The 27,987-nt window shown below is 39.5% G+C and overlaps 2 protein-coding genes across 3 annotated transcripts; both read left to right on the top strand.

The window, feature by feature from the left end:
• Positions 1-191: 191 nt before the first annotated feature.
• Zfp69 (ZFP69 zinc finger protein) lies at positions 192-16,052 on the top strand. 2 transcript variants are annotated; one of them, XM_047529845.1, is made up of 6 exons: positions 192-698; positions 1,730-2,169; positions 3,516-3,601; positions 10,140-10,266; positions 10,590-10,685; positions 14,785-16,052. In XM_047529845.1, the coding sequence occupies exons 2-6, from the start codon at positions 2,046-2,048 to the stop codon at positions 15,915-15,917; spliced, it is 1,566 nt and encodes a 521-aa protein (XP_047385801.1). In that variant the 5' UTR covers positions 192-698; positions 1,730-2,045; the 3' UTR covers positions 15,918-16,052. The 2 variants fall into 2 exon arrangements, with proteins under 2 accessions (XP_047385801.1, XP_047385791.1); XM_047529835.1 differs by having other exon boundaries at positions 10,587-10,685.
• Positions 16,053-21,290: 5,238 nt separating this feature from the next.
• On the top strand, positions 21,291-26,149 carry Exo5 (exonuclease 5). The gene is made up of 2 exons (XM_047560957.1): positions 21,291-22,208; positions 24,660-26,149. The coding sequence occupies exon 2, from the start codon at positions 24,689-24,691 to the stop codon at positions 25,832-25,834; it is 1,146 nt and encodes a 381-aa protein (XP_047416913.1). The 5' UTR covers positions 21,291-22,208; positions 24,660-24,688; the 3' UTR covers positions 25,835-26,149.
• Positions 26,150-27,987: the final 1,838 nt, after the last annotated feature.

Raw genomic sequence — 27,987 nt, 5'->3', positions numbered from 1 at the left:
GCCCGGCCGGGCGCCGCCCCCGGGGTCTGGGCCGCGGGCGCGAGCCCGGGCGCTCGGCGGCTTCCGGCTTCCGGCTTCTCGGGCGCGCGCTCCTGGGAGGGCGGGCCGCGGGTTGCGGGGCTGCGGGAGACGCTCCCGAGCAGGACCTACTCTGAGTGGACCGCGTGGGTTGGGCGGGCAGGCTGGGGCAGGCTGGGGCAAGCTGGGGCAAGCTGGGGCAGGGCTGCGGGCTGCGCAGACGACCTGGGGGGCGCGCCTGGGGGCACAGGCGCTGCGAGACGCCCGACTCGGCCTCGGAGGCCGGGTGCGCTTGGCCCCTGCCGCTGGCGCGGGCATCAAGCAACAGCCAGCGTGGTGCCCTGCGAGGAGCCCTGCGAAGAGCCCTGCGAGGAGCCGGTTCAGCGCGCCCTCCCATTCCGGCCTCTAAGCTCCGCTCCGGGAGCGCGGCTGGCAAAGCCACCGCCCTAGCGGGCCCTGGATGGGAATTTGGAAGAGACCCTGGTCCAGTCCGGAGGGCCCTCCGGGCTTCGGAAGGAAGTCCAGGCGAACGCTGGACGTTGCGGACTGTCCATAAAAGGCTGGGAAAGTACAGTCTGTACCACCCAGTCCTTCTCTAAAGAGACCTCTCTGCAGCAGAAAGGCTCGGGAGCGAGCTCCCACGCCCAGCTCTGGCCCTCCCCGGGTCCGAGGCCCACCCGGTGAGTACTCCTGCCTGGTCTGCCTCTCTGTTCGAGGCTGGCTTGTCTGGGAGCGCTGTGAGGATGCGGCGACTTCAGAGTGAAGCTCCGCGGTCATTAACTGCTGCTTACGGAAGAGTCAAAAGTTTCCGTATGACGGTTACGAGATCTTTTCAATATTCAGGGATAGGCTATTTCCTAGAAGCTCCAGTCCCCAAGGCGCACGCACGCAGTCACATAACCCTCTTCTCCACAAACTTCATAAAGTCGGGCCACCCCCTTTTCCATCGAGCTGTTTTGAGGACGCCAAATACACAGGACCTGGTCAAGGGGTACCTGCCTAGATGCCAGTGGTTGGATGAGATGATGGATTTGGGTTGTTTCCAAATCTGCCAGTTACAAACAATTCTGCAGGAGTTCTCCTTAAACTTGAAGTACTGTATTTCTTCCATTTAAGCACTAGCCCCTCCCAGTTTTAACATTTCTGAATCCAGGATACATTTTACCAGTTGCTAGGCTTCACGGGTGTTGATTGTCGCTGTTTGCCCAGGCCAAAACACAGCTATGTAATTATTCCATCAGTCAAGATAGTAAAAATGAACTTTAAATGCAGATTTCAAATTAAAAAAAATAACTTTAAAAGATAATGTTATGACACAGCATAAAATTAAAAGTTTATATAATAGTGTTAACCAAGGGTTTGCTTTATGCCTAGTGTTGTCTCAATTAACATTGCAGCTCTACGAAATGCAATTACTATCCCCTTTTTAGAGGTGGGGAATCTGAAGCTCAGAGAGTTGAAGTGCCTCAGAGCTTTTATTTGATTTTCTGGGTTCTAGCCAGGCTGTCCGGTTTTAAAACCTGTGTTAACTCCCAAATCTGGAACCAGGCAGAAGGTGCATGTAGCTTACAAGGTGGGAAATCATGCAGATGTTTCTACATCTTTGATGTTTGCATATTTTTGTGTTTGAATAAATCTGGTTTTACTTACTCTTGCATTGATGCCATATCTTTGTTTTAGATCTTTTACATTTTTAAATATATTTCTACAGGTTCTGGAGTTCTGGCCATATGACATGTGCTTCTGGATCCCTTCTTTCTTGCCTATTCCTCTAGAATGAGTACAAAGGCATGTATTCAAACCAACTCACCTGACTGCCTCCCAAAAAATGGTGTCCAGTTTTCAGAGTTGTTAAAGTCACACTGACCTCTAGGATCCTCCAGGTCCTAGTGCTACAGGGACATGCCAAAGCTCCAAGGGCAGAAGATTGCAATCTGAGAAGGACCACACAATTGCCAAACCTCTCATAGGAGGTTTTGGCAATTTCCTCACCAGAAGTGGACAAGGCCAATCAGTTGTGTATCATCATGCCACAGCAGCTCCTGATCACCCTGCCCAAGACAAGCTCCTGGGTGAAGTTAAACCATCCAAGAAAGTCAAAGGGGGAGGTGCCCCTATGGGAGGATGTGACTAAAATGTTTGAAGAGGAAGGTGAGAATAGACTGAAGGAGGGGGAAGAAGGAGGTCTCATTTATGTGAACAGGCATACTTCATTGAGGTTGCCTGTCGGGGAAAATTGGAGGAAAGAAGGTCTTTGAGAGGGTTCACTCATGCTGAGCTTGTGGCTTTTGGGAGTGGTCTAGGTGGGATAGAAAATATTGGGCTCCTGTCTCAGGCTCTTTTCAACACATGCTCTATGCTGCTCCCATCTCCTGGCATCAGATAAAATACAGGACAGGAAGCTAGAATACAATGTTCCCCACCTGTGGCTCTTGAGTGTGGGAATGTGGGTCACAGGCAAAGGGATTAAAGGTTTCTGACTCCTTAAGTCATCCCAGGGTTTTCCTGCTAAGGTTCCAGTCATTTTAGCCTTAAACCAATATTTTTTCACAAGCATCAGTTTTTATTTTTATTTTTTCCCATCTTCCTGTGAGAGGCAGGAATGACACTCCTGATTCCTCTCATACTACCTTGAACTATGTGGATTCTGCAGGAGACATGCCCAAGACATGCCCACCTTATTTAGTGATCTGGTCAAGAGAAGATAGATGGAGAGAGGAAATTCATATGTCTCATGTGATGTCTTTGTTCATACCTTTAATACTTCATATCCAGCCAGTGTTTTTTATTGTATTCTAGTTATGTCAGGCAGGGACTTTGGCTAAGCATCTTGACAGATGGGGGAAAAAAAGGAATAATTATCTCTAAAGTGATTATTAATTGAAAGAGATAGACATACAACTCTGTCAAAATAATAGAAGCCTAAGAAAAGCTCTTTCAGAATTCAAGGGATAGGAAATTTTCTTCTCATTACATCTACCTGAGGAAATATAAATCAGATGATTGAATTGGGTCTGGAAGAGTATCTTAAGCTTTTTCATAGAAGACTTGGAGGAAGTAGAGAAAAGTGGGTACCTTGAGAGGTTCAGAGAAGGGGAAATATTTAGTCTAAATGAGGGTTAAGAATGTGAACTGGGTGTCCCACGTATAGATTGATAGTTTGGAGGTAACCATTACTGAGAAAATCTGCTTTGGGCAGATCATAGAATGCCTTGAAGTCCATGGTGAAACTTTAACTTTTTTCCTTGTCTGGGGGAACCCTTTGAGGATTTTTGAACAAAGTTGCCTGATAGATCTATGCTTTTGACCCTTGGGAAATATTGATACCCAAAGCAACATGCTGCAGGTCCTCATTAAGGAGGCTTGGGCTCTTCTGAGTCACTCTAAATGTCCCTTTTTTTGAATGTTTTGGGGGAGGAGTCAGTGGTTCTGCAGGCAGTACTTGTGTTTGGGAGATTTGAGGATATGCAAAATTCATAGTTCTTTTCTTTCCCTAGCTCTGCTGCCTCCGGATGCTGCTGAGACCCAGGAAGAATGTTTAGAGGATGAATTGACGCCTGGCCTCCTGATAGCAGAACCCCAGGTGGGTTGAAGCATCTCCATTTTCTTAACATTACTTCTTGTTTTTAACCTGTTTGTTTTGGGAGAAGTTAGTGGGTTGAGACTAACAAATTCAACGTAGGGGTCTCAGTGTGAGTTGCTTTCATTCAGAAATTTAAGCACCCATGGTGGCAATTTCTCTGCTCATAGGGGCCTTCCTATAACTCTTGTTTCTCACCAGCATCTTGATCTAATATTGTGCTATTTTTTGTAGAGAAAGCATAGTGAGTGATACCCTTCCAGCTCTTAAAAATCAATGGATATCACTTGGGATCTAAGATAAATGTCAGTACAATATTCAATATCCATAAATGAGATGAAATTCTGACCTTCTTAGTGATGTATCCACATCACTGTGAACTCTACGAGGTGACCCTTGACACAGTATTGAGAAGAAGCCAAGTGAGAAGTGAGTAGAGAAGAAATGGCCACCTACACCTTTGAGGTAGGGCAGAGAGCAGGAGCAGCTTTTTTTTTTTTTTTTTTAAATATTTTTTTAGTAGTTGATGGACCTTTATTTTATTATTTACATGTGGTACTGAGAATTGAACCCAGTGCCTCACACGTGCTAGGCAAGCGCTCTGCCACTGAGCCACAACCCCAGCCCCAGGGGCAGCTTTAAGAGCAGTTAGGGCAGCATGTCAGAAATGGGTTGGGTCTTCACTATCTGATGGAAACATGGGTGAAACAGAAGGAAATTGAAAGAAAGACTTTTATAGAGATACTATTGGAGATAGAAGAGTTTTAAGTGAAAAGAACTTTAAATCTGAAATTAGATGGTATTGGATTAGATTTTATCTGAAATTTAGATGGTGCGCAGTTTGATTTTATCTCATCTTACTTGCTCAGTGGTCTAGGGCAATTTTTTTTTTCTTTTAGCTCTTTACAGTGTTTCCTTAGCTAAGAAATTTAGATGCTAATGTCTGCCTTCTAGGATTGAAATGCATTCTAGTTATTTATGGTAATATGGAAGAAGTCATAGTTAAATAATAGTCTAATTATTTAAAGAATTATCTCTACATTCCACTTATCTGGAATCCTTCACTTCCTAACATTTATCAAAAAGTAGATTCGTTTTCAATGGGAAGGGATTACATTTTTTAAAAAATAGTTTTAGTTGTAGATGGACACAATACCTTTATTTTATTTATTTATTTTTTATGTGGTGCTGAGAATTGAACCCAGTGCTTCACACATGCTAGGCAAGTGCTCTACCACTCAGCCACAACCCCAGCCCCATAAATTTTTTTTTTTAATATTATGTAAGGTTTTCTTAAAAATATGGAATGCTTCACAAATTTGTGTGTCAGGATTACATTTTTTAAAAATATTGTTTTGGTCGTTAATGGACCTTTATTTATATTTGGTGCTGAGAATCGAACCCAGTGCCTCACACATGCTAGGCAAGTGCTCTACCACTGAGCTACTACCCCAGCCTCAAGGATTATTACACTTTTTAAAAATTGAAGTATAAGTGACAAACAGAAAAATACACTTAGGAAATGTATTCTGTTTTGACATATGAATGTACCCATGTAATCGAATTAATAAAGAGAACATTTTGCCTCCATCTTAGAAAGTTCCTTCTTGCCCTTTCCAATTGGTACTCTGTTCCAGCCTTCATAAGGAATACATGAAATTTGTGTTACTTATTACAACTGCATGTAAAGCCACAAGTATCTTTTAAAAGTTTCATTTTAAAAAAGAATGTATATTCTGTAGCTGTTTGTGGTGTTCGATAAATTGTCAGGTTTAACTATTTGATAGTAATGTTCCAATCTTTTATATCCTTGATGAATTTTTGTCTACTAGTTTTATCAATTACTGAGAGGATAAAATCTGTAATCACGATTTTATCTTTATCTTTTTAGTTCGGTCAACTTTTAGTTAGTTTTAAGTTTCTCATCAAATGCATAAACATGATTGTTAGCTTCTTAAATTGATCCTCTTATCTTTATGAAATGTTCCTCTGAATTGACTCTCTTATCATTATGAAATGACCCTCTGATTTATGGCCATACCACCCTGAACACACCTGATCTTGTTTAAAATAATCCCCTTTTTAAACCTATTGGTGTGTTTATAGTTAAAGTGTGACCTTCTTAAATGAGGGTGGGTCTTGCTAGTTGAAGTCCATTTTCAGTTAATCACGGATATGAATGGGTGTGAGTGTAGGTTGTTCTTTGCTATTTGTCCTTTCTGTTCTTTGTTTCTTTGTATCTTCTCTCCTACCTTCTTTTGGATTAAATCTTTTCTGAGTATTATCCCATTTTATGTCTTTCAGTGACTTTTTTTTTTTTTTTTTGGTACCAGAAATTGAACCCAGGGTCACCTAACCACTGAGCACATGTCCAGCCCTTTTTATTTTATTTTTTAATTTTAAGACATGGTCTTGCTAAGTTGATTAGGACTTCGCTAAATTACTGAGTCTGGCTTTGAACTTCTGATCCTCCTGCTTCAGCCTCCCAAGCCATGTACCACCACACCTGGCTACTGCAGTGACTATTTTCTTATAATTTTTTGGTGGGGATTGAACTCAGGGGTACTCAACCACTGAGCCACATCTCTAGCCCTATTTTGTATTTTATTTAGAGACAGGGTCTCACTGAGTTGCTTAGCACCTCACTGTTGCTGGGACTGGCTTTGAACTTGCTATCTCCTGCCTCAGCCTCCTGAGCCACTGGGATTAAGACATGCACCACTGTGCCCAGCTCACTCCAGTGACTTTTTTTTTTTTTTTTTAGAGTTTTGTTGTTGTTGTTGATTGTCCTTTATTTTAATCATTTATTTATATGTGGTGTTGAGAATCACGTGTGAGGCAGGTGCTCTACCACTAAGCCTCAGCCCCAGCCCTCCAATGACTTTAAAAAAAATTGGTTTTTTTTTGTAGTTGTAGATGGACAGCATGCCTTTATTTTATTTGTTTATTTTTATGTAGTGCTGAGAATTGAACACAGTGCCTCACACATGGGAGGCAAACACTCTGCCACTGAGCTACAGTTCCAGCCCCTTACACATTGATTTCATTTGGGAACAGGAAAAATGTGAACATTTTAGAGTCTTAGTAAAGTAATATGTGGTATTGAAAATTTTTTCATTTTTTTTTTGACAGTGATAGTGATAAATATTAAAAAAATATTTTTCATACATGTATATAGGGTAATAATGTCTGTCTTATTCTACTGTCCTTCCCATCCCCACCGCCTTACCCCTCCTCTTCCCCTCTGCACAATCCAAAGTTCCTCATTCTTCCCTACCCACCCCCCACTATGGATCAGCATCCGCATATCAGAGAAAAAATTCTGTGTTTGGGTTTTTGGGATTGACTTGTTTCACTTAGCATGATTTTCTCCAACTCCGTCCATTTACCTGCAAATGCCATAATTTCATTCTTCTTTAAGGCTGAGTAATATTCCATTGTGTATATACATCACATTTTCTTTATTCATTCATCTGTTGGAGGGCATTTAGGTTGGTTTCATAGTTTAGCTATTGTGAATTGAGCTGCTGTAAACATTGATGTGGATGTGTCATCTCCAGTGACTTTTAAGTTACACTTTTTTGACTTGTTTTAGTGGTCATTCTGTCATGGTGTGCATTTTTAAATTTATTTCCATTGCTTTGAATTAACATACTGCTTCAGGTGTACTATGAAAACATATATCCACTTACTGCTTCTTTGTACTCTCATCATCATATATTTTACTTTATGTGTTATAAACCCCACAATACATTGTTTGCAATTTTGCTTTTAATGGTAAATTGTCTTATTAAAAAATTAAGAAATCAGGGGCTGGGGTTGTGGCTCAGTGGTAGATCGCTCGTCTAGCATGTGTAAGGCCCTGGGTTCAATCCTCAGTACCACATAAAAGTAAAGGTATTGTGTCCACCTACAACTAAAAAATATATATTTAAAAAAATTAAGAAACCAGTTGTGGTGGCACACACCTATAATCCCACCAACTCAGGAGGCTGAGGCAGGAGAATTACAAGTTTTAGACCAGCCTCAGCAATTTAGAAAGACCCTGTCTCAAAATAAAAATAAAAAAGAACTGGGTGCATGCCTATTCTTACAGTGACTTGGGAGGCTGAGGCAGGAGGATCACTTCAAGGCTAGCCTGAGCAATTTAGCAAGACCCTCTCTCAAAAAATAAAAAGAATTGGGAATGTAACTAAGTGGAAGAGCACTTCTGGGTTCAATCCTCAGTACCACAAAAACAAATGACAACCTGACTCTTTTGTATTTACCCACTATTTACCAATTCAAGTACTCTTCAATTTTTAAAACTTTTGTTTCAAATTTCTGATATTTATTTCCCTTCAGTCTAAAAAACTTTTTTTCATTTCTTGTAGTGTAAATATTCTGATGACAAATTTGCAGTTTTGGTTGATCTAAACATACCTTAATATTTACTCCTATTTGAGGATCTTCTATTGGATTTAGAATCTAAGTTTCTTATTTTTTCTTTAAGTACTTTAAAAAGGTTCCTTTTTGGGGGGGTGCGTACTGGGGATTGAACTCAGGGACAGTCAACCACTGAGCAACATCCCCAGCCCTATTTTATATTTTATTTAGAGACAGGGTCTCACTGAGTTGCTTAGTCACTCGCTTTTGCTGAGCCTGACTTTGAACTCCCAGTCCTCCTGCCTCAGCCTCCCAAGCTGCTGGGATTACAGGTGGGCACCACTGCACCCGGCTTCCATTATCTTTTAACTTGTATTATTTCTGATGAGAAGTTGCCTGTTATTCTTATCATTTGTGATATGTCTTTGTTTCATATCAACTTTTCATTGTTTTTTGTTTCCCTTTTCTTACCATCTTTTGCTCCAGACAGTTGCTCATCTTGGACTAAACTCCAGCTGTACTCCAGAATCTTTTGCCTACTTTTATGATCTTTCCCTTTATTTTTGTTATTCAACAGTTTTGCTGTGATGTGCATAGGTGTGGGGTGTTTTGGGGGATGGGTGGGTGTTTAGTTTATCCCTCTTGGGGCTTGCTGAGCTTGAATTTGTAAGTTCCATCAGTTTGGAAGTTTTTCAGCTATTTAAATATTTCTTCTTTTGAGGTTCTAATTATATTATATCACTTGATACTCACCCTCAGGTTTCTTTTTTTTCTCTTGCTGCTCTATTTTGAATAATGTCTATTGACCCATTTTTAAGTTTCACTGAGCTTGTCTTCATCTGCCTTGTCTACTTTAAGGCCATTCAATTAATTTATCGTACATTTTATTTTTCATTTATAGAATTTTTATTTCTCTTCTTGCATTTCTGTGTCTCTCTAAAGTTATCCCCATCTCTTTATCCATTCTATCCTTAATGTAAATTCTTTAACATATATTTAAATAATTGCTTTGACGTTCTTATCTGCTTATTTCAGTGACTTGATCATCTATGTGTCTGCTGTGTTGATTTTTTATTTGCTTGATTATAGGTTATATTTCCCCTTGTTTACATGTTTGTTTTATTTTTTGGTACTGGGAATTGAACCCAGGGGCACTTAACCACTGAGCTACATCTCTAACCCTTTTTGAGACAGTCTCACTAAGTTAGTTAGGGCCTTGCTCAGTTGCTGAGGCTATCCTTGAACTTGGGATCCTTGTGCCTCAGCTTCCCAAGTTGCTGGGATTATAGGTATGTGTCTCTGCATCCAGCATCTAATAATTAAAAACAAACAAACAATGGAATATGAGGGAGGGGTGTGTGTGTATAGGTAGATAGTTTTTTTTGTTTTGTCTTGTTTCTAAGATACTCTAAGGCCTTTCCTCTGTCTGTTGTCTAAGATGAGGGGCTGATTATTCTTATTCCTCCTGGAGCTGTGACTGAGCTCTGGCTGTGATGCATCTTGAATTTGATTCAGTTTAGCTTCACGCCAGTGCCTCCCACCACCACTAAGGGGGTGCTCTTCTTTATCTTTTGGTATTTAGGCTAGGAAGTGGGTAGACTACAGTTCTAGACAGTTGTTCATCTTAGACTAAGTCCAGCTGGGCCCCAGAATTCAAGCTCAGCAAGAATACATAAGAGTTTGATGAAAATGTTGGGAGCAGAAGTGCCTTTTTCCTTGTCTAAACCCCCATTTCCCACCCCTTCTGATCTCATCTCCTTCTGCTCTCCCCTTCCTTAACCTACCTCCATCCATGCTCTTCACCTCCTGTTCCTCAAATAAGCTAAGAATGTTTTCACCTGAGGTCCTTTACACCTCCCTGGAATGCTCTCCCCACAGATTTCCACATAGCTCTTCCTCACTGAATTCATATCTCTGGCCAAATATCACCCTTTCAGAGCAACTTTAAGTACCTTACAAAAAGATCATTCTTACTCTCACTTTGATTCTCCCTATTCCCTTTGACCTGCCTAATTTTTTCTAAGGCATGTGCAATCTTATGTCCTACATATTTAATTGTTTATAGTAATTTCAAAACAGATCCAGGGAGGCCCCTCCCAAAACTTAGAAAATGTCAGTACTCCTTGGACTTTGAAAGTGGTGGCCTCTAACTGAAAAGGAATGTTTGATGTTCTAGGAACTGTTGACCTTCAAGGACATATTTGTGGACTTTACCCAGGAAGAGTGGAGGCAGTTGGCCCCTACTCACCGGAATTTGTACCGTGATGTGATGCTGGAGAACTACAGGAACCTGGTGTCAGTGGGTAAGGATGGGTCATCCATATATCCAGAAACCTGCTCATTATAGGAGAGTCATTGTTTCTAAATTATCACTACTGTAGATTCTTTGAAGCTTGGCCTTGGGTTCTATATTAGATATATATTATACTTTTGAAAACCAAGCCAGGGCAGATCTGATTCCTTGGGAAATCAGCTTTACTTCATAGAGCTAGAATAGAAAGACATGCCCCTTTTCCCTCTCAGAACCCCTGAATACCAGAACACTAGAACTAAATTCTTGGGATGGTACTTAGACATCAACATAAACATTCATATTCTTTCTCTTTTTCTTTTACTTCATAAGCAGGATATCAGTTTTCTAAGCCTAGTGTGATTTCCCAGTTGGAGAAAGGAGAAGAGCCATGGATGATACAGAAAGGAGACCCAGAAAATACCATTTCAGGTGAGACCAAGGAAGATGGTAGCTTTTAGTATGTAGGCCGTCCTCAGGGTCCTCCCAGCCTGCCAGGAAGGCTCAGGCCACTGGACAAAACCTGCACTAAAACTAATTTTACCCACTCTGTCTTCACTGAACTCTTGCAAAAGTCTTTCTTGAATTGTCCTCATTAAGGTTTAAGTTGATTTTCCTTCTTCAGTATCCTAAATCCTGCCTACCTAAAGCTCCTTCTTCTAACAGTCAGATATATGTGGTCTTTCCACAGAAAACAGATCTCTTTTCAGGGCTGTACAGATCTTTAATTTTCTCTCTTCCACTCTATTTCCACTTTTCCCCATCTTTTATTTTACAATTCCAGTTTTCATCTCTTTTTAACTCACATATCTTAATTTTTGGTAGCAGCTACTTCATGAAAAGTCCTGCAAGAGAAAATAGCACAGGATTCCTTCTCACCCAATCCAGTAGCAATTTTTCTGAACTTTGCTTTTATTATGGAAAATTTTACACATTTTGAAAGGCATAGAGAACTTTATAACACACTTCTGTGTAGCTTCCACCCAGATTAAGAAATAAAAGTTGAAGTCCTGCTGCTTCCCTCCCACCTTTCAAAATAACCACTGTTCTGTTTAAATATTACCATTGCCACTTTGTCTTCTTATTTTCATTACATACATATATCTCTAAACAACTGCATTGTTTTGTACATTCATATTCTTCAAATAAATGATATATGTACTTTCTTGCTTTTCTTGTTCAACACTGTTGATATTTCTCCATCACTGTTGATGTTTCTAGTTTATTCATTTCCATTGAATTAATAAACCACAATTTAGTTACGAATTTTTCTGTTGGTAGACCATATTATTTCCAAATTTGGAGGTTACAGAGATGCTGCAGTAAACCTTCAGGCACATATCTGCTCATATACATCCAAATATTTCTTCAAGGTAGTTGGTAGAACAAAACTGTTGGGTTATGGGATATATATGCCTTCATTTTGCGAGTTATTACCAAGTTCCTCTTCAAAGCATTGTCACCAATTTTTGTTCCCTTTAGCAGGTTTTGAGAGTTCCCAGAACTTAGCATTTTATCAATACTCGGCATGTCAAACTTTAAAATCTTTGTAAATTCAGTGGGTGAATATGATATTATTTCTTTAATTTTCCTGATTACTCATGAAAGGAAGCATATTCTCATGTTTGTTGACCATCCATCCAGAATTCCTTCTGTGTAAATTACTTGTTATAGCCTTTGTCAATTTTTCTATTATCTTTGTTAAAATTAATTTCTAGAAAAAAATGTGTGTATGCATGTGTGTGTGTGTACGTGTGTATGTGTGTGTGTGTTCTGGATACTAATCCTTGATGATTTTCTTTTATAAATGTTTTCTCTCAGCCAGTGACCCATCTTTCATTTTTTAAAAATAATGTCTTTAGCCAAGTACAGTGGCGCATACCCATAGTCCCAGTGTTTTGGGAGGTTGAGGCAAGAGGATCACAAGTTCAAAGCCAACCTTAGCAACTTACTGAGACCCTGCCTCAAAATTAAAAAAATAAAATAAAAAAGGGCTAGGGATGTGGCTCAGTGGTTAAGAGCCTCTGATTCAATCCCTGGAACCAATAAATAAGTAAATAAGTAAAGTCTTTTAAAGGATATGTATTATTAAATTTAATTTTACTTAATTTATCAGTTTCTGTGCTTTTTATTATGTAAGATATCCTTTTCTGCTGTTATCCTCCATTTTACTATATGCAGATGATATATATATATATATATTACTTTATACTGTATTTTTTAAAAAAATTTTAGTTGTAGATGGACACAATACCTTTTATGTGGTATTATTTATTACTTTTATGTGGTGCTGAGGATCAAACCCTGTGCCTCACATGTGCTAGGCAAGTGCTCTACCACTGAGCCACAACTGTAGCACCTATACACCTGTATTTTTAGAGTTTTGCTTTTCATATTTGTTTGGTTCATCTGGAATTCATTTTATATAGTACGAGATTTAAAAAAAAAAATCTAGTTTAACTTTTTCCACGTGGACATTCAGTCCAGGAACCATTTGTTGGATAATTGATGCAGCTCTGTCACCTGTTAAGTTTCTTTATATGCTTAGGTCTATTTCTGGGTTCTTTCATTCCATTTCATTTAAAAAAATTTCCTGTCCCTACTCTAATTCCAGGCTGTCTTCCATTACTATGTTTCATAATGAGACCTATTATCTAGTAGAAGTAGTTTACCCACTTTGTTTCTTAAAATTGCCCTGGCTATTACTTAACCCCTTGCTTTTCCATATGAATTATATAGTCAGTGCATCAAGTGACACACACAAATGCTCTGTTGCCATTTTTATTGAAATAGAATCAAATATATAGATCAATTTGAGAAGATTAACATTGTTGTGGTATTAGATTGTACTATCCAGGAACATGGTATATTTTTTCATCTACTGGTATTTACTATAAATTTTTGTTCATTTAAAGTTTCAGAATTTTTTCCATGAAGGTCTTGTACATGTTGCAAATCTTGTTAAAATTCATTCTAAAAATTGTGTATTTTATTGCCATTATAGATGGTATATTTTTAAAAATTGTTTTCTGCTTGTTGCTTGTATGTAATAACAATTTATTTTGAATATTGATATTATATAGGCAGCCCACCTTGTTTCACTCTATTATGAATTCTAATAATTGTTTGTATATTGTCCTGAGTTTTCTCTTCTGCAACTTATAATTATTATTTTTTGGTACCAGGGATTGAACTCAGGGGCACTTGACTACTGAGCCACATCCCCAGCCCTATTTTGTATTTTATTTAGAGACAGGTTCTCACTGAGTTGCTTAGTGCCTCACTGTTGCTGGGGCTGGGTTTGAACTCAAGATCCTCCTGCCTCAGCCTCCTGAGCTGCTAGGATTACAGGCATGCACCACCATGCTCAGCCTCTTCTGCAGCTTATAATAATGAAAATAATATGGGCTAAGGGTATAGCTTAGTGGTACAATACTTCCTTAACATGTGCAAGGCCCTGGGGTCTGTCCCCAGCATCACAAAACACAACAAATTACCAAAAGAAAATAATAAAAAAAGATACCCTGAATGTTCTTGCCCTACCTCTGGACAAAATCTTAAAGAGATCTTATACATGGTCCAGTCTCTAAATAACGAAATAGTCTTGATTTTAGTAAAATATTTATTGAATTCAGTGAAATAGTAAAAACTCCCAGTATCATTCAGAGTTAAATTTTGTTTTTTCCTCTTCCCCTAGAGTGGGCCTGCTTCAGGCCTAAATACTGAATTGGGGAGGGGTACAGAGATGACTTCTTTGCCCTTTCCCTGTTGTCTTCTCTTCTTCCTCCCCTATTCCCAACCAGAATCAGGGACTGGAAGAGTACAGCCTTTGTTATGCCTCTATTCATTTATAATTTGGAATGTGAAAGTGCTAATGATTATTTTGTGTTGACCAGGTTGAAGGATATTTTCCTGGAACCTAACAGCAGTAGCAATGCAACAGTCGGGGTTTCTTACATAAATAACATTTTCCTTTGCAAAAATAACATTTTAGAAATATATTAATAACTATAGGAAGCAGAACTAAATACAAACATAAATTTTAATAAAGGCCAACGTAATGTTTTTGTGCATATTCTTAGTTCAAACCCTAGTCTTTGAACCAGTGTCTCTCCTGATTCTGCTGAAATGGGGAGAGGAACATTTTATCTTTGAGATTGTTTTCAAAAAATAGTGTCAATGAAAAAAAAATTCATAAAGACAGCTCTGAAAGTTCATTACTTATTATTAATGGAATTAGTATTTGTTGATACCAAATAGTACTAATAATTCATTAGAATTACCAGAAAGAACAGTACTAAAAACCTCAAATTTTACTACATATGAAAGAAATGATGCATTTAACCTGTTCACTGTTTCTTAAATTTTATTTCCCATTACTGCTGTAGGCTGCATAACCATATTTAAATATAGTCAAAATCTCATGTAATTTATGTATTGTTGCCTAAATCTCCATCCTATATCCACTACAGTAATTGATATTTTCAAAACACAATGAAGATGAGTTATTTGCATTTTTCATTTCTTTCAGACTTGAAGAGTAAAATAGAAGCCAGTGAGTCAACTGCAAACAATGACATATCCCAGGAACATTTATATCATGACATTATGATGGAAAGGTTCATAAGGGAGGATATCATTTATTCCACATTGAGTAAAGTTTCCAGATACGATGATGTGTTAGAAAGGCACCAGGAAACCTGTGGAAGAAATGTAAGACAAGCCATTTTGACCCACAAGAAGAGAGTCCAAGATGTTAACAAACATGGGGAAACTGTTGTGAGTTCAAATATTTTAGAACAGAAGCATCACAAGTGTGACACACCTAGAAAGAGGAACAAATACAAATTAGATTTGATTAATCATCCAATAAGTTGCATAAGAGCAAAAATCTATGAATGTAATATATGTGAAAAAATGTTCAAACAACCCAATCACCTTACTGAACACATGAGAATTCATACTGGTGAGAAGCCTTTCAGATGTAAGGAGTGTGGAAGGGCCTTTAGTCAAAGCGCATCTCTTAATACACACCAGAGGATCCATACTGGTGAGAAACCCTTTGAATGTGAGGAGTGTGGCAAAGCCTTCAGACATCGCTCATCGCTTAATCAGCATCATAGAACTCACACTGGAGAGAAGCCTTATGTATGTGACAAATGTCAGAAAGCTTTTAGCCAGAACATTAGCTTGACCCAACATCTGAAGACTCATTCTGGAGAGAAACCTTTTATTTGCAATGAATGTGGGAAAACCTTTAGACAGATTAGACACCTTAGTGAACATGTAAGAATTCATACTGGGGAGAAGCCCTATGCATGTACTGCATGTTGTAAAACCTTTAGTCACAGAGCATATCTAACACATCACCAGAGGATCCATACTGGTGAGAGACCCTACAAATGTAAGGAATGTGGAAAAGCGTTTAGACAGAGGATACACCTTAACAACCATAAGACTGTCCATACAGGAGTGAAAGCATATGAATGCAAACGTTGTGGGAAAGCCTACAGGCATGATTCATCCTTTAAGAAACATCAGAGGCATCATACTGGAGAAAAACCTTACGAATGTAATGAATGTGGAAAATCCTTCAGCTATAATTCATCACTTAGTCGACACCATGAAATACACAAGCGGAATGCCTTCCGAAATAATGTGTAAAAAAATATTTATTTGGTGAGAACAGAAGCCACATCTGAATCAGTGATTCTAAGCTTTAAAATTTCAGGACTCAAATAAATTTGAGAAATTGATTTAATGATGGCAACATTAAATTTTACCTGTTGTGTAATAACATTAATAACTACTGACACTTCTATACAAAACACTTTAAAAATCTGGTCCTTCTAATTAAATAAATTCAGCATCATGAAATATTCATAACAATTTTTCCTGATTTCATGGTGGATTAGTAAGTTATTTCCTCATGGGAATTCACTGATTTGTAGACCAGCATTTGGGGAAATACTGTGTGAAATACAAACTCCCTTATTTTTAAATTAAAAAAGAATTCCTCGTGGGGAAAGTTTTCACATGGTATGACGTTCACAAAGTACAGTTATATACAATGAAAAGCCTCCTTCACCCATTTCCCACCACAAAATTCTCTTACCTAGAGGCAAACATTTTTTATAACTTGTGCATCCTTGCAGATTTTTGTCTGCAATAACGCAAGTACATTTTTTTTAAACATAAATAGCAACCTGTACAAAAATATTTTTATTACTTAGTATATCATGGGGGTCACTCCACTATATAAAGCACTGACTTACTCTCTTTTTATAGCTGCATCGTGTTTCATGGTATGAATATACTTTAGCCAGTTCGCTATGGATGGACTTGGGTTATTTCCAATTGTTTATACAATTGCAATGAATAGCCCAACACATTTTCATTACACATGTAAGTATATAGGTAGGGTAAATTCCTAGAACTGGAATTTCTGCACTGGGGGTATATGTTAGCAAATAGGCCTTCACAGAGCTTGGACCAATTTATTTGCCTTCTAGCAAAACGTGAAACTAAAAGAGCCTTATTTGAGGCTGAAACATCTCCTGGATCAATTGCTCTGTCAGCCATCAAAGAAGCATCATCTTGACGACATGGCCTAGAATACTAGCTGAGCTGCATCTCAGAAACAGCAGCACCTGCCATATCCGGCACCAGTAGGAAAACTTATCTTCATTTCAGCTGAAGGGTCAGGCATCTTTCCAATTGTTTCACTCCTTGACTTCTGAGCCTTTCTGAGATGGTAGTCCATTTAAAGAGACTGGACCACTTACCTTGATGAATATAATCTTGGCTGCAACCCCTCCACCTGGAATGGGGGAGAACTGATAGTCAAGGAAGGGCACTTAGTGGCAGGGTCTACCATGGATGACTGACTGACTGTACATTGTGTAGCATTTTACAGCATGATTCCGTTAGCAAATTTTAACCCATGGAGAGAGACAGGAGGGACATGACTTTCTAGTTAATAAGTACTAATAAATGAGAATTATTTAACATTGCTTTTTAGGCTATGAAAGATGAATACCAAGGCCAAACCTGTGATTCTGTGTTTAGTTTTCAATCTTAGTGTTTTGAAGTTTTAGTGATTCTGTCAATGAATTTTCTTTTAGCTCTCACAACACAACCACTACTCTAGTTATAATCCAGAGTCTGACAGGATCCTCCATTATATATAGTCCTACCTTCTAGGTAGTGCTGTTTATATGTATCTATTTTCCCACCTTTCCCGTTTTGTTTTCTGCTTCCCATATGGGCTCTATTATCAGTATATTAGGATTCCATTGAGTTGCAAATAAATCAGATAGGGCTAGTATAATTCTCAAAGGAGGATATTAGATCTTAATGTATCATGAAGTTCAGGAGCTGTAATACATGCTAACAGTGGATTGGGACCAGGAGCACTTTGGAAATCCCGGGTCATTTTCTCTCTTCATGTCCCATCTCTGCTTCTGTACCTTCATTCTGCACTGCTGCACGCCACCTTTAACAGCTGATTATAAATCAGTTATCATCAGCTCCATGTTTTATATATATAAAGAAAATCTGTCTTTTTTCTCCCTTCCAGTCTCAAGTTCCTGGGGAATGATTCTTACTTGCCTAGGTAGGTCAGGTGCTCAGAGATCTCAGCTACCATGGGAAGTGTGGATGGAGTAGTGGCTGGTAAGGAAAGAAATTCCTAGAAGAAGGGGTTAATGTTCATAGAGTTCCAAATCCTACCCATTCTTCAGTGCCAGCCTAGAGGACCAGGATTTTAGAACTGGAAATAGTCTGGCAGCTCACCTAATCTAAAACTCTGACTTTATAGATGAAGAGATGGAAATCCTCTTTTTAAATTACCCATGTCCTTTTACCTGTTACATTTAAAATATATATTTTTAGTTGTGCAAGGACACAATAACTTTGTTTTATTTTTTATGTGGTGCTGAGTATTGAACCCAGGCAAGTACTCTACCACTGAGCTACAACCCCAGCCCCTCAGTTACATTTCTGACCATCTTTTCTCCAAGTTTGTTACCCTAGCTTTCCAAACACCTGCCTTTAGTTGGCTGAACACAGCCACTGTTGGCTGATGTAAGAGGTTTACTTCTTACATCTCTGACTGCCCCAGGAGGTCATATGTTGTGCTTCAGAACTTGCCCACTGGCTTAGCCTACTGTGCCTGTTCATTCTCTTTATTTCACAGGCACTTTTCCCTCTGCTGATCACCCAGTATACTTTTCTACAGGGCCATCTTATTAAGCATCTTCTCTAAAACATTTTTTCTAGTTGATCTCATTAATATTCTAAGACTTCTAACATCTATATCTCTATCTTAAAATCTCTCCTGAGTTCCAGAACATTATCACCAGTGCCTCACTGGATATTGTCTCTTAGATATCCCATAGTTGACATGTTGAAAACTCAAGTCATAATCTTTTCAATAAAATCTGTATTCCTTAAACCAGAAAGAGGTATTGCCATCAATCCACTTCTCAAATAGTTGAAACTTTTTCCTGTCATCCACCACCTCCCCCAACCAGTCACTAAGTACTGTATATTCTACCTGGAGTCTCCTCAGTCTATCTCCTCTCCATTTCCATAGCCAGAGTTAATCATGTTCTTAGCATCTCCTAATGGCTTAAGTAGATTACCAACTAATTTTTCTATAGCCAATCTGTATGCATCTCTCTCTCCTCTGTACTGTTAGCATGATCATTCTAGAACACATATCAAACCACTTTATTGCTTAAAATCCCTCAGTGGTTTGTCATCACTTGAAAATAAAGGTCAAATTTTAAACTACAGAACACTTGCTATACAGCCCTGCCTATTTTTCTGGGAGAAGCTTCCAAATTTCCACCCAACCAAACTTTGCTTCAGCCATAAAGATCTTGTATTCCTCTAAATATTCTGCACTATTTCATGGGCTTTGGTCTTCAACTATGTAAGTTTCTCTTCCTTCCCTAGCTTCTTTGTTTAGTTTGCTTCTGTTCATTCTCCCGTGTATCACCAGGGAATGGTATGTGATACACTTCAGAAAATTTGTGCCTTCCTCAATGAATTGTTGAATTTATAAAATAAACCAAAAAGACAGACCTTATCCTACAGGATTTTAGACCAGAAAGTGACAACGTAAGATAAAAATTTTATAAAATTACTCTACAGCTCAACATGAAGTAATGGCAGATGCAGTAACATACCACTTCAATTTGTTTCACATTGTTGCTTTCTTCACCTTCCTCTTTTCTTTCCTACTATCAGTTTGCACCTTCTAAGTAAAGAAGAAGAAAAAAACAGTATTTCTTGCCTCAGGCTCTATTTTCTAGCAAACTTTGGCTCAAGTAGGCAGGTAACCCCCAGTTCAACTAAGGGCCAATTTTCTGGACTTCTGTTTGGGTAATAGGGAAATGAACTTGTCCACACACACACACACACCCCATCCCCGGCTCCGGACACAAATCTGAAAGGCTGTAGCCCTGAAAACTACTGACAGTGAAAGAGGAAAATGAACGATATGGGAAAATCAATCACAAGAGAAATAGACCCAAGAGATGGAAAAAGGAAGCTCAATCCTGGACATACTGTTTGGCCCCTAGATCAAGCCTCACCTGAAGTTAGTTTTCTGCCTCCTCCCCAGTATAATCTTCCCCAATCCTGTCACTCATTAACCACCCTTTTCCCCAAATATTTCATGATTGTTTTTCATCCTCTTCTGCTTCATTCCACCGGCCCAATTGCCCCCACCCCCCCTCATCATTTGAAAAATGGTCCTTGTGTGAAGGGGTCCAGTGGGGTTTTCCTGGCATTCCAAGTTACATCCTGGCTAAAGATGGTTATACTGGGGAGGAGGTCGAAATCTCCAACCTCATATCAGCAATGCCTTCTCATATCTCACTTAAAATGCTTTTGTTTAACTTCCAGTTTTCTAAGAAAAATGACGTTTCCTTACATAACCACATCATTACTACACTCGGGATATGTACAATTGGGTTGATAATAGCGGACACAAACCACTTTAAACTTTTCCCAACTGACACAACGTGCTTTGTAGTTTTTAGCACCTATATTAGTCTAAAAGTCTTACTGTTGAGCATTTCACATTTAATTTTTTTTTTTTTTTTGGGTGCTGGGGATTGAACCCAGGGCCTTGTGCTTACAAGGCAAGCACTCTACCAACTGAGCTATCTCCCCAGCCCCACATTTAATCTTTAATTCACCTGAAATCGACCTTTGTGATGAAGTGTGAGGTTCCCATTTTACATTGTTTTCCATAAGTACTATATTGTCACAGAATCTTCATTAAAAAGACCATCTTTTTTCCATTGCTGTGCGATCCCATCTTTGTCATCAACCAAGTCTGCTGTAAAGCAAAGTAAGCAGTCACAAAAGTCAGGGTAGTGGATGCCTCAGAGTGTATCTGGGGAGAGCCTGGTTGTTCTATTTTTGTACTAATGGTGACAAGTGTTATAAAATTATTGTCTTTAATATTTCAGAATATAATTGTTATGTTTCCCAATAAAAAGGGTTAGTTCCAAGTAAGTAAACAACAAGGAAAAGAAAGAAAAAGAGAGAAAAAAAGGGGGTGTGGGGGCTGGGGAGATAGCTCAGTTGGTAGAGTGCTTGCCCTGCAAGCACAAGGCCCTGGGTTCGATCCCCAGCACCCCCCCCCCAAAAAAAAGGAGTCGGGGGGAGACAAGGTGAGCGCCAGAATCCGAAAAGCGAGTTCCAGGCCCACCTTCGGCTGGGAAAGCCGGTTTGCGGTTCTAAGATGCGGACGCAGCGCCCAAGGGTGTCAAGGAGGAGACGCGGCGCTTACAGTCAGGGGAGAGTTCGGTATAGAATTAGACGGCCAGCACTCACGGTGCCACACGCTTCCGCGAGCTCCCTGGCGCCCGCCCTCGGTTAACAGCCACCGCCGCCGCCCGCAGTGAGCGGGATTGGCGTCCGCGCCTCTCCTCGCGAAGGCGGGGCGGCGCCGCGGAGGACTCTGGGAAGGGGCGGTGTCCGGGCGGCCGCAGGGCACTCTGGGACTGGGCTCGCGGCAGCGCGCTGTTCTCCGCCTCAGCCGTTCTCCGCCTCAGCCCTCGCCGCGCAGCCTGCTCACGCTCTTAGGGGAGAGTCCTGAAACAGGTCGAGGGGACGTTGAAGCCAGGTGGAGTCCGGCGGGCGAACGAGTTGGCGGACTGAGCAGACCGCTTTTCGGAGTCCAAGGGTTTGTGCTCCCGGATCGCCGCGTCCTCCTCCCTCCTTCCCCAACTCAGTGAAAATCGCCGGCGGCCACCATCTCCACTCCTCTCCCGTCGCAGGCCAGGTTCTCGTGAGTTCTGAACCTTCTCTCTGCGAAGACTATGCGATTGGCTAAGAGAGTTCCTCAAGGCCGGCGGCCGCTTACTCTCATTGCCGGCTGCTCCAGGACGTTGTAGGACGTGTTTAGAATACTTTACAGCATGTGTGGCACTCCCGGAGAGACAGTGGTTTGGGATCGGAGGAAAGCGAAAGCCTAGTGGCATTTCCGCAGGCTGCAGGAACCTATCAGAGAGGCAGAACCTCAGACACGAAGTCTCCTACCGAAGCTCCTGGGCTAAGATTGGAGCTGGAAGAGAACCGACCTCAGAGCGTCTGGGGGACCTTGGTTATTTTTTAACCCTTTTACTCTCTGAAGCAGAGACGTGGGCAAATGACTGCATCCAGGGCATGGGGAAAATGAAGGAGTCAGCCCCAATAGAGAGCAAGGATCTGGGGTGGTGGGCAACAGTCTGTGCAGTGTGGATTGGAAAGGAGGAAACAGCATAATGTGAGGGAGTGGTCCGATAACAAAGACCAGAAGACCCGGTTTACCATAACCAAGTCCCAAGTGGCTAATCTGGTTCTTTGGCGCACCTGAGGTCTTCACAGCTTTTCTCCTCCCTTTTTCTCTGTAGTATTCTGCCCTGTGAGGAGGAAGATCAGCTTGAGTCTCAGGTGAGTTGGCTGGCGTTTCTGCTTTCCTAAAGTTTAGTCTCACTTGTCAGAAGAAATAGATACACACTGTCATCCCTTCCTTGATAAGGAAAAGGAGAGCCATATTTTTTGAGTACTAATTCGGGTACTGTGTTTTATCACTCAATGATTGAGTAGCTGACTAGAGTTAGGAGTTCCCTGCTCTCACTGGGACATTTTAAAGATGTGTCAGCTAAAAACTTGTCCAAGATTACTCAAAAAGTAAGTAGCATACGACTAAATTCTGCTGAACTACTCAAGATCAGGTTCAGAATCCAGGTCTGTAGACCCTAGATTCATGACACTGTGCTGATGTTTCCAAACATCTACCACCTAAGTAGTACTATCTATATTATTCATCTCATGTGTCAGTGGTGTCTTGCTCTTGTTTTTGTGTTTGGGGTGTGGTCCTGGGTGTGTGTTAAGCATAGCAAAGTTTAGGCCACACATCTGAGTCCAAATGGTCTATCTCTATTGTATTGTTTTCTTCTTTTACATGAATAATGCCACAGAGGATGCTCCTGTTCTTTGTTTTCACCATAAGACATTAATTCACATTAAGTCCTGTTAAGGACTATCCTGTACTCAGTGTTTTATGTAAAACAAGTGGGGAGTCTGTATCTTTCAGGAGCTTACTCTCTTTGGGAAGTTAATGCATACACATGATATATAAGTCAGTGTTGTCCAATTAGATTTTCTGTGATCAGAGAAATGTGCTATATTTGTGGCTTTTAAAGTATCCACTAGCAGCATGTAGTTCCTGAACACTGAAATGTCGCTAGTGCAACTGAGAAAATTAATTTTAAATTTTATTTCATTTTAATTATGTAGCCACTTAGGTCTGGTGTCTACCATATTGGGCAGCCAGGTTTAGATATTTGAAACAATATTTTCAAGATTAATTGATTTGGATTTAATGCTCCCCACCCTCCTCAAAAACAATGCAAAACCCAGAGCATACCATTTGATTTTAGTTTGTTGGACTGTAAAAACCATTGCCAATATTCAGGAACTTCGTAGTCCAAATAAAGTTACTCATTTTGAAATTATCATCATTTAAAATACATTTAGAGTTTTAATATATTTATACAAAAATGTGTTTCAGTATTTTATTACTATTGAAGTATCCTGTAAAGCAACAACTTTACAGAGTGTAAGCAAATGTCTTAGCATTGCATTACTTTTGCTCTTTGCAAATAACCTTTCTTCTGGCTATGTATGTTTTCTTTGACTAGTGACATGTAGGCTATTTAAAAATTAGTTAAGAACAGACATATTTAATAATAATGACGCTCTCAGGGTGTTAGATCTTAAGCTTTGACGTGGGAGTTGGTACATTCACCATGTTCATTAGAGTAGCAAAATGGAGACATTTGTTTCATAGTTACCCTATCAGCTTACATTTTTTGTCTGACACTAGTGTACTGGTCATGCCTTGTTTTTTGTTTTTGTTTTTCTTCTCCCAATCAAAGTTAGATATATGAGGTTAGGAGTAAGGGTTAAAAATATCTTCACAAAATAATTTGCCTAGTTTCTTAAAAATACGTCAGAGACAAAACAATCAAACATAATGTGTGGTTGTTGTTTCCTGATATAAAGAAAAATTATCCAGGTCATTTTTAAGATAGTTGGGGAAATTTGAACCTGGACTGGAATGTTAGGGAATTATTAATTTTGTTGGATGTGTTAACAGTACTGTAGGAGAATGCCATTTGGAAATGTATGCTAAAGAATTTACATCTGAGCTGGGTGGTGGTGTGGTGGTACATCCCTGTAATCCCAGTGACTTGGGGAAGGGTAAGGCAGGAAGATTGCAAGTTTGAGGCCCGCTTGGGAAACAGTGAGCCCTGTCTCAAAATAAAAACTATAAATGGCTGCAGGTATAGCTCAATGGTGAAACATTCCTGGGCTCAATACCCAGAACTGCAAAATAAATAAATAAATAAATAAATAAATAAAAGTTTTTAAAAGTTTCAAGTCAATAGAAATTTGAAGAAAAAAAAGGCAAACCTTAAATCTCCTTTTAAATCTGAAGAAACTGAAAAGTGATTTTGCTTAAAGCCATACATAGTATTTTAGTGACAGATCCAAGAATAAAACTATTTTCCCACTTAAACTTTTCTGCCAGACTGGTGATGTAACTTAGTGGTAGTTTGCTTACCTATCATGAATGAGGCCCTGGGTTCAATTCCTAGCACCTCAAAAAAAAAAAAAAAAAAAAAAACTACCAAAGAGACATAGATAAATGATACAAGGAATAATTTTTTAAAGCATACCTGTATACAACTGTTTGGTGTCACTGCTTGGTTATTAAGAAATTTTTCTTTAATGTAAATAAATAATTCATTATGAGTCTTTTTTAATCTCGTAGGATTTTGAAAGTGATTTTGAGAAACAATTTTGGATAATGCATGTCTTTAACATGTTTTGCAGGAACCTCTTTGCCTAGTCAGAGTTGTACCATGGCAGAGACTGGGGAAGAGGAGATAGTATCCCCAGAAGCCTCAGGGTTCTCAGACTTGAGTGACTCAGAGTTCCTAGAGTTTCTGGATTTGGATGATGAGTCAAATGCTTCAGTTAGCAAGGCTGACCCTTCTGAACTCCCTGGTAAGGATGGCAAATCTGTGAGCTTACAAAACTGGAAAAGAGGATTGGATGTCTCTTCACCTATGGAAAGATTCCACCTAAAATATCTATATGTCACGGACCTGTCTACTCAGAACTGGTGTGAATTGCAAATGGCATATGAGAAGGAACTTCCTGGTTTTTCGACACCTGAGAAGGCAGCTGTTTTGGACACTGGTGCCAGCATCCATCTAGCTAGAGAATTAGAACTTCATGATCTTGTGACTGTCCCCATCACCACTAAAGAAGATAGTTGGGCAGTTAAGTTTCTGAATATACTATCAATGATTCCTACCCTGCAATCAGAAGGATGCATCAGAGAATTTCCAGTGTTTGGGGAAGTGGAGGGTGTGTTTCTTGTTGGAGTAATTGATGAGTTGCACTATACAGCTAAAGGGGAACTGGAACTGACTGAACTCAAGACACGCAGGCGCCCTATGCTCCCTCTGGAAGCTCAGAAGAAGAAAGACTGTTTTCAAGTCAGGCTATACAAATTTATCTTTGATGCTATGGTGCAAGGGAAAGTGACACCTGAGAGCCTAATCCACCACACAAAATTATGCCCAGACAAGCCACTGGGGCCTTCAGTGCTGAGGCATGCCCAGCAGGGAGGCTTTTCTGTGAAGACTTTGGGTGACCTCATGGAACTGGTCTTCTTGTCTCTCACACTATCTGACCTCCCAGTTATTGATATTCTAAAGATCGAGTATATTCATCAAGAGACTGCCACTGTATTAGGTACAGAGATTGTAGCCTTTGAAGAGAAAGAGATGAGAGACAAGGTGCAGCATTATATGGCTTACTGGATGGGCCACCGAGAGCCTCAAGGGGTTGATGTGGAAGAGGCTTGGAAGTGTCGGACATGCAACTATGCAGACATCTGTGAGTGGAGGAAGGGCAGTGGAGTGCTCAGCTCCACCCTAGAGCCCCAAACCAAAAAAAAACAAATGAATAGAAGGAATGTTGATCCTTCCTGCTCCTAATGTACCTGAGGAAAAGAAGACTGACCTCTGAGCATGGCTTTCATGGATATTGTTCTTATTTTTTAATATTTCTACAACCTCTAATCACATTCAGTCCAGGACCAAGGTTCACAGATGAGTAGGAGAGATCTGGGGTTATACTGTCCCTGGAGCTTTGACATGGATTGCCAAGAATAAAGATGCTCATCGTAATGGGAGCAAAGATAATGCCTTCAGCAAGCATTATTTTCCTAAGAAAATTCTTCAGATTCTAATCTTATTTTTCTCTCAATCAGAATTTCTACATTTTACATAATAAAATAAAATGAAATGCTGTCCAGTTGAACTGGGGTTCTTTTTTGTGGGGGGAGATCATAATCCTGTTTCTTCAGATGACCAATATACATAGTTGCGTATATGTTATCATAAGCCTTTATATTTATATATAAATATTTTGGAAGCAGAATTAGAAGGTGCATATCAAGAATTAAACAAGTATAATAGATATTCTCAGAGATAAGGGAATTTGAAAAAGTGGAAATACTAGATATGAGAAATATATGATATGAGAAGGATGTGTAACATTCACACACTGTACAATCCACACCTGGGTATATGCCACAATTTTATATGTGAACAACAGTAAGTATGAGAGGGCTGAGAATGTGGCTCAGTGGTAGGGCACTTGCCTAGCAAGGCCCAGGATTTGATCCCAGCACCACAAGACAAACAAACCAATCCAAATAAATAAATAAATAAATAAATATGAACAAACAATAACAAATAAATATGAACAAGAATATATTTTGTAGTACTGCCACAATAACAAGCCTAGAATCTACCTAGATGCCAGCCGTCAGAGGAGTGGATGATATAGCAACCAAAACAAATGAACTACAATGACATGTAACAGTACATATAAATCTTAGCAACCCTTAAGTTAAAAAAATAGGTCCCAGAAGATTACATATAGCATACCCTTTTTATAAAGTGAATAATAACAAAAATGAAAATGTAGGTAGTGGAGCCCTAGCTACAAACATCACCAAAGAGACCAGATACAGATATCTGAAGCATAAGAACTTGTTTATGAAGATACTACTGGAGAATCTGCAGAAAAAGTTGGATGGGGGGAGGACAGTTGGCATGGGTAGAGTTTCTGGATTAATGGATGGTGAAGAGTCAGCAGAACATGGTGAATATTGTTATTGTGACCTCATGTTACACATGAGCTGTTAACATTGGGCATCTGTAGGAGATTCAGTGGGTAACCTCTGGAGGCCTTTTATGAGCTACATGTACTCTTATGATATTCCTTTCATTTACTGCGTGGCAAGTTATATGCCAGGCATTGTGTTAAGTATTTTATATGGTGAAATCTGTGTATCAATTGTTATCCCCAATGAGGGGACTGAGGCTTAAAATGTTAAAAATTACTCACCCACAGTCCCATTGTTTGAAAGTGGTAAATTCCAATGAGATAGGTCTGACTGCAGTGCTTATGCTCTTACTCATTAATCTATAAAGTTTTTCTTGCTGTTATTAAGTCTCCTGAACTGTAAGCATCTCTCTTCTGAAATGCTGAGACCAAAGGGTTTCAGATTTCTGATGCCCCCCACCCCAGGTTTTGGAATATTAGTACATATGCAATGAGGTTCTTTGGGAGTGGGGGTCAGCATCTAAGCAGACTTCATTTATGTTTTCATATATAGACTGAAGGTAACTTTATACAAAGTTATTTATGTACCTGCATTTTTACTGTAACCCATCATCTGAGGTTGGGGTGTAATTTTCCACTTGGGTCATGTTGGCATTCAGAGTCTCAGATTTTGGAGTATTTCAAGATTTGGATTAGAAATGTTCAACTTGTATTATTATAGGACTTATTAAATTTGGAATTAAGCCAGGGATGTAGTAAACTGGAGTTTCTAGGATAAATAGTATTAAGCTAATTGTCTCCAAGAAAAAAATTTTTTTTTGCTCAGGGTTCTACAGCATCATCTTAAATTATATAAAGAAGTTTCAAGAAAAGAAAGAAAAAAAAAGTTGGTTTTAGAGAGTGACACTTAGAATCCAGTAATTTTCTGAGATCCCTAATCTTTATTTTAGATTAATATTCTAGTTACCTCTTTGGGGTTTCTCACAAGGATAAGTTGAGGCATCTGTAGTTTGGA

The sequence above is a fragment of the Sciurus carolinensis genome, chromosome 1 (genome assembly GCF_902686445.1).
Source record: "Sciurus carolinensis chromosome 1, mSciCar1.2, whole genome shotgun sequence".
NCBI classification, from domain to species: Eukaryota; Metazoa; Chordata; class Mammalia; order Rodentia; family Sciuridae; genus Sciurus; species Sciurus carolinensis.
The sequence above is the reverse complement of the archived record's forward strand: the minus strand, read 5'-3'. Positions and strand labels throughout refer to the sequence as shown.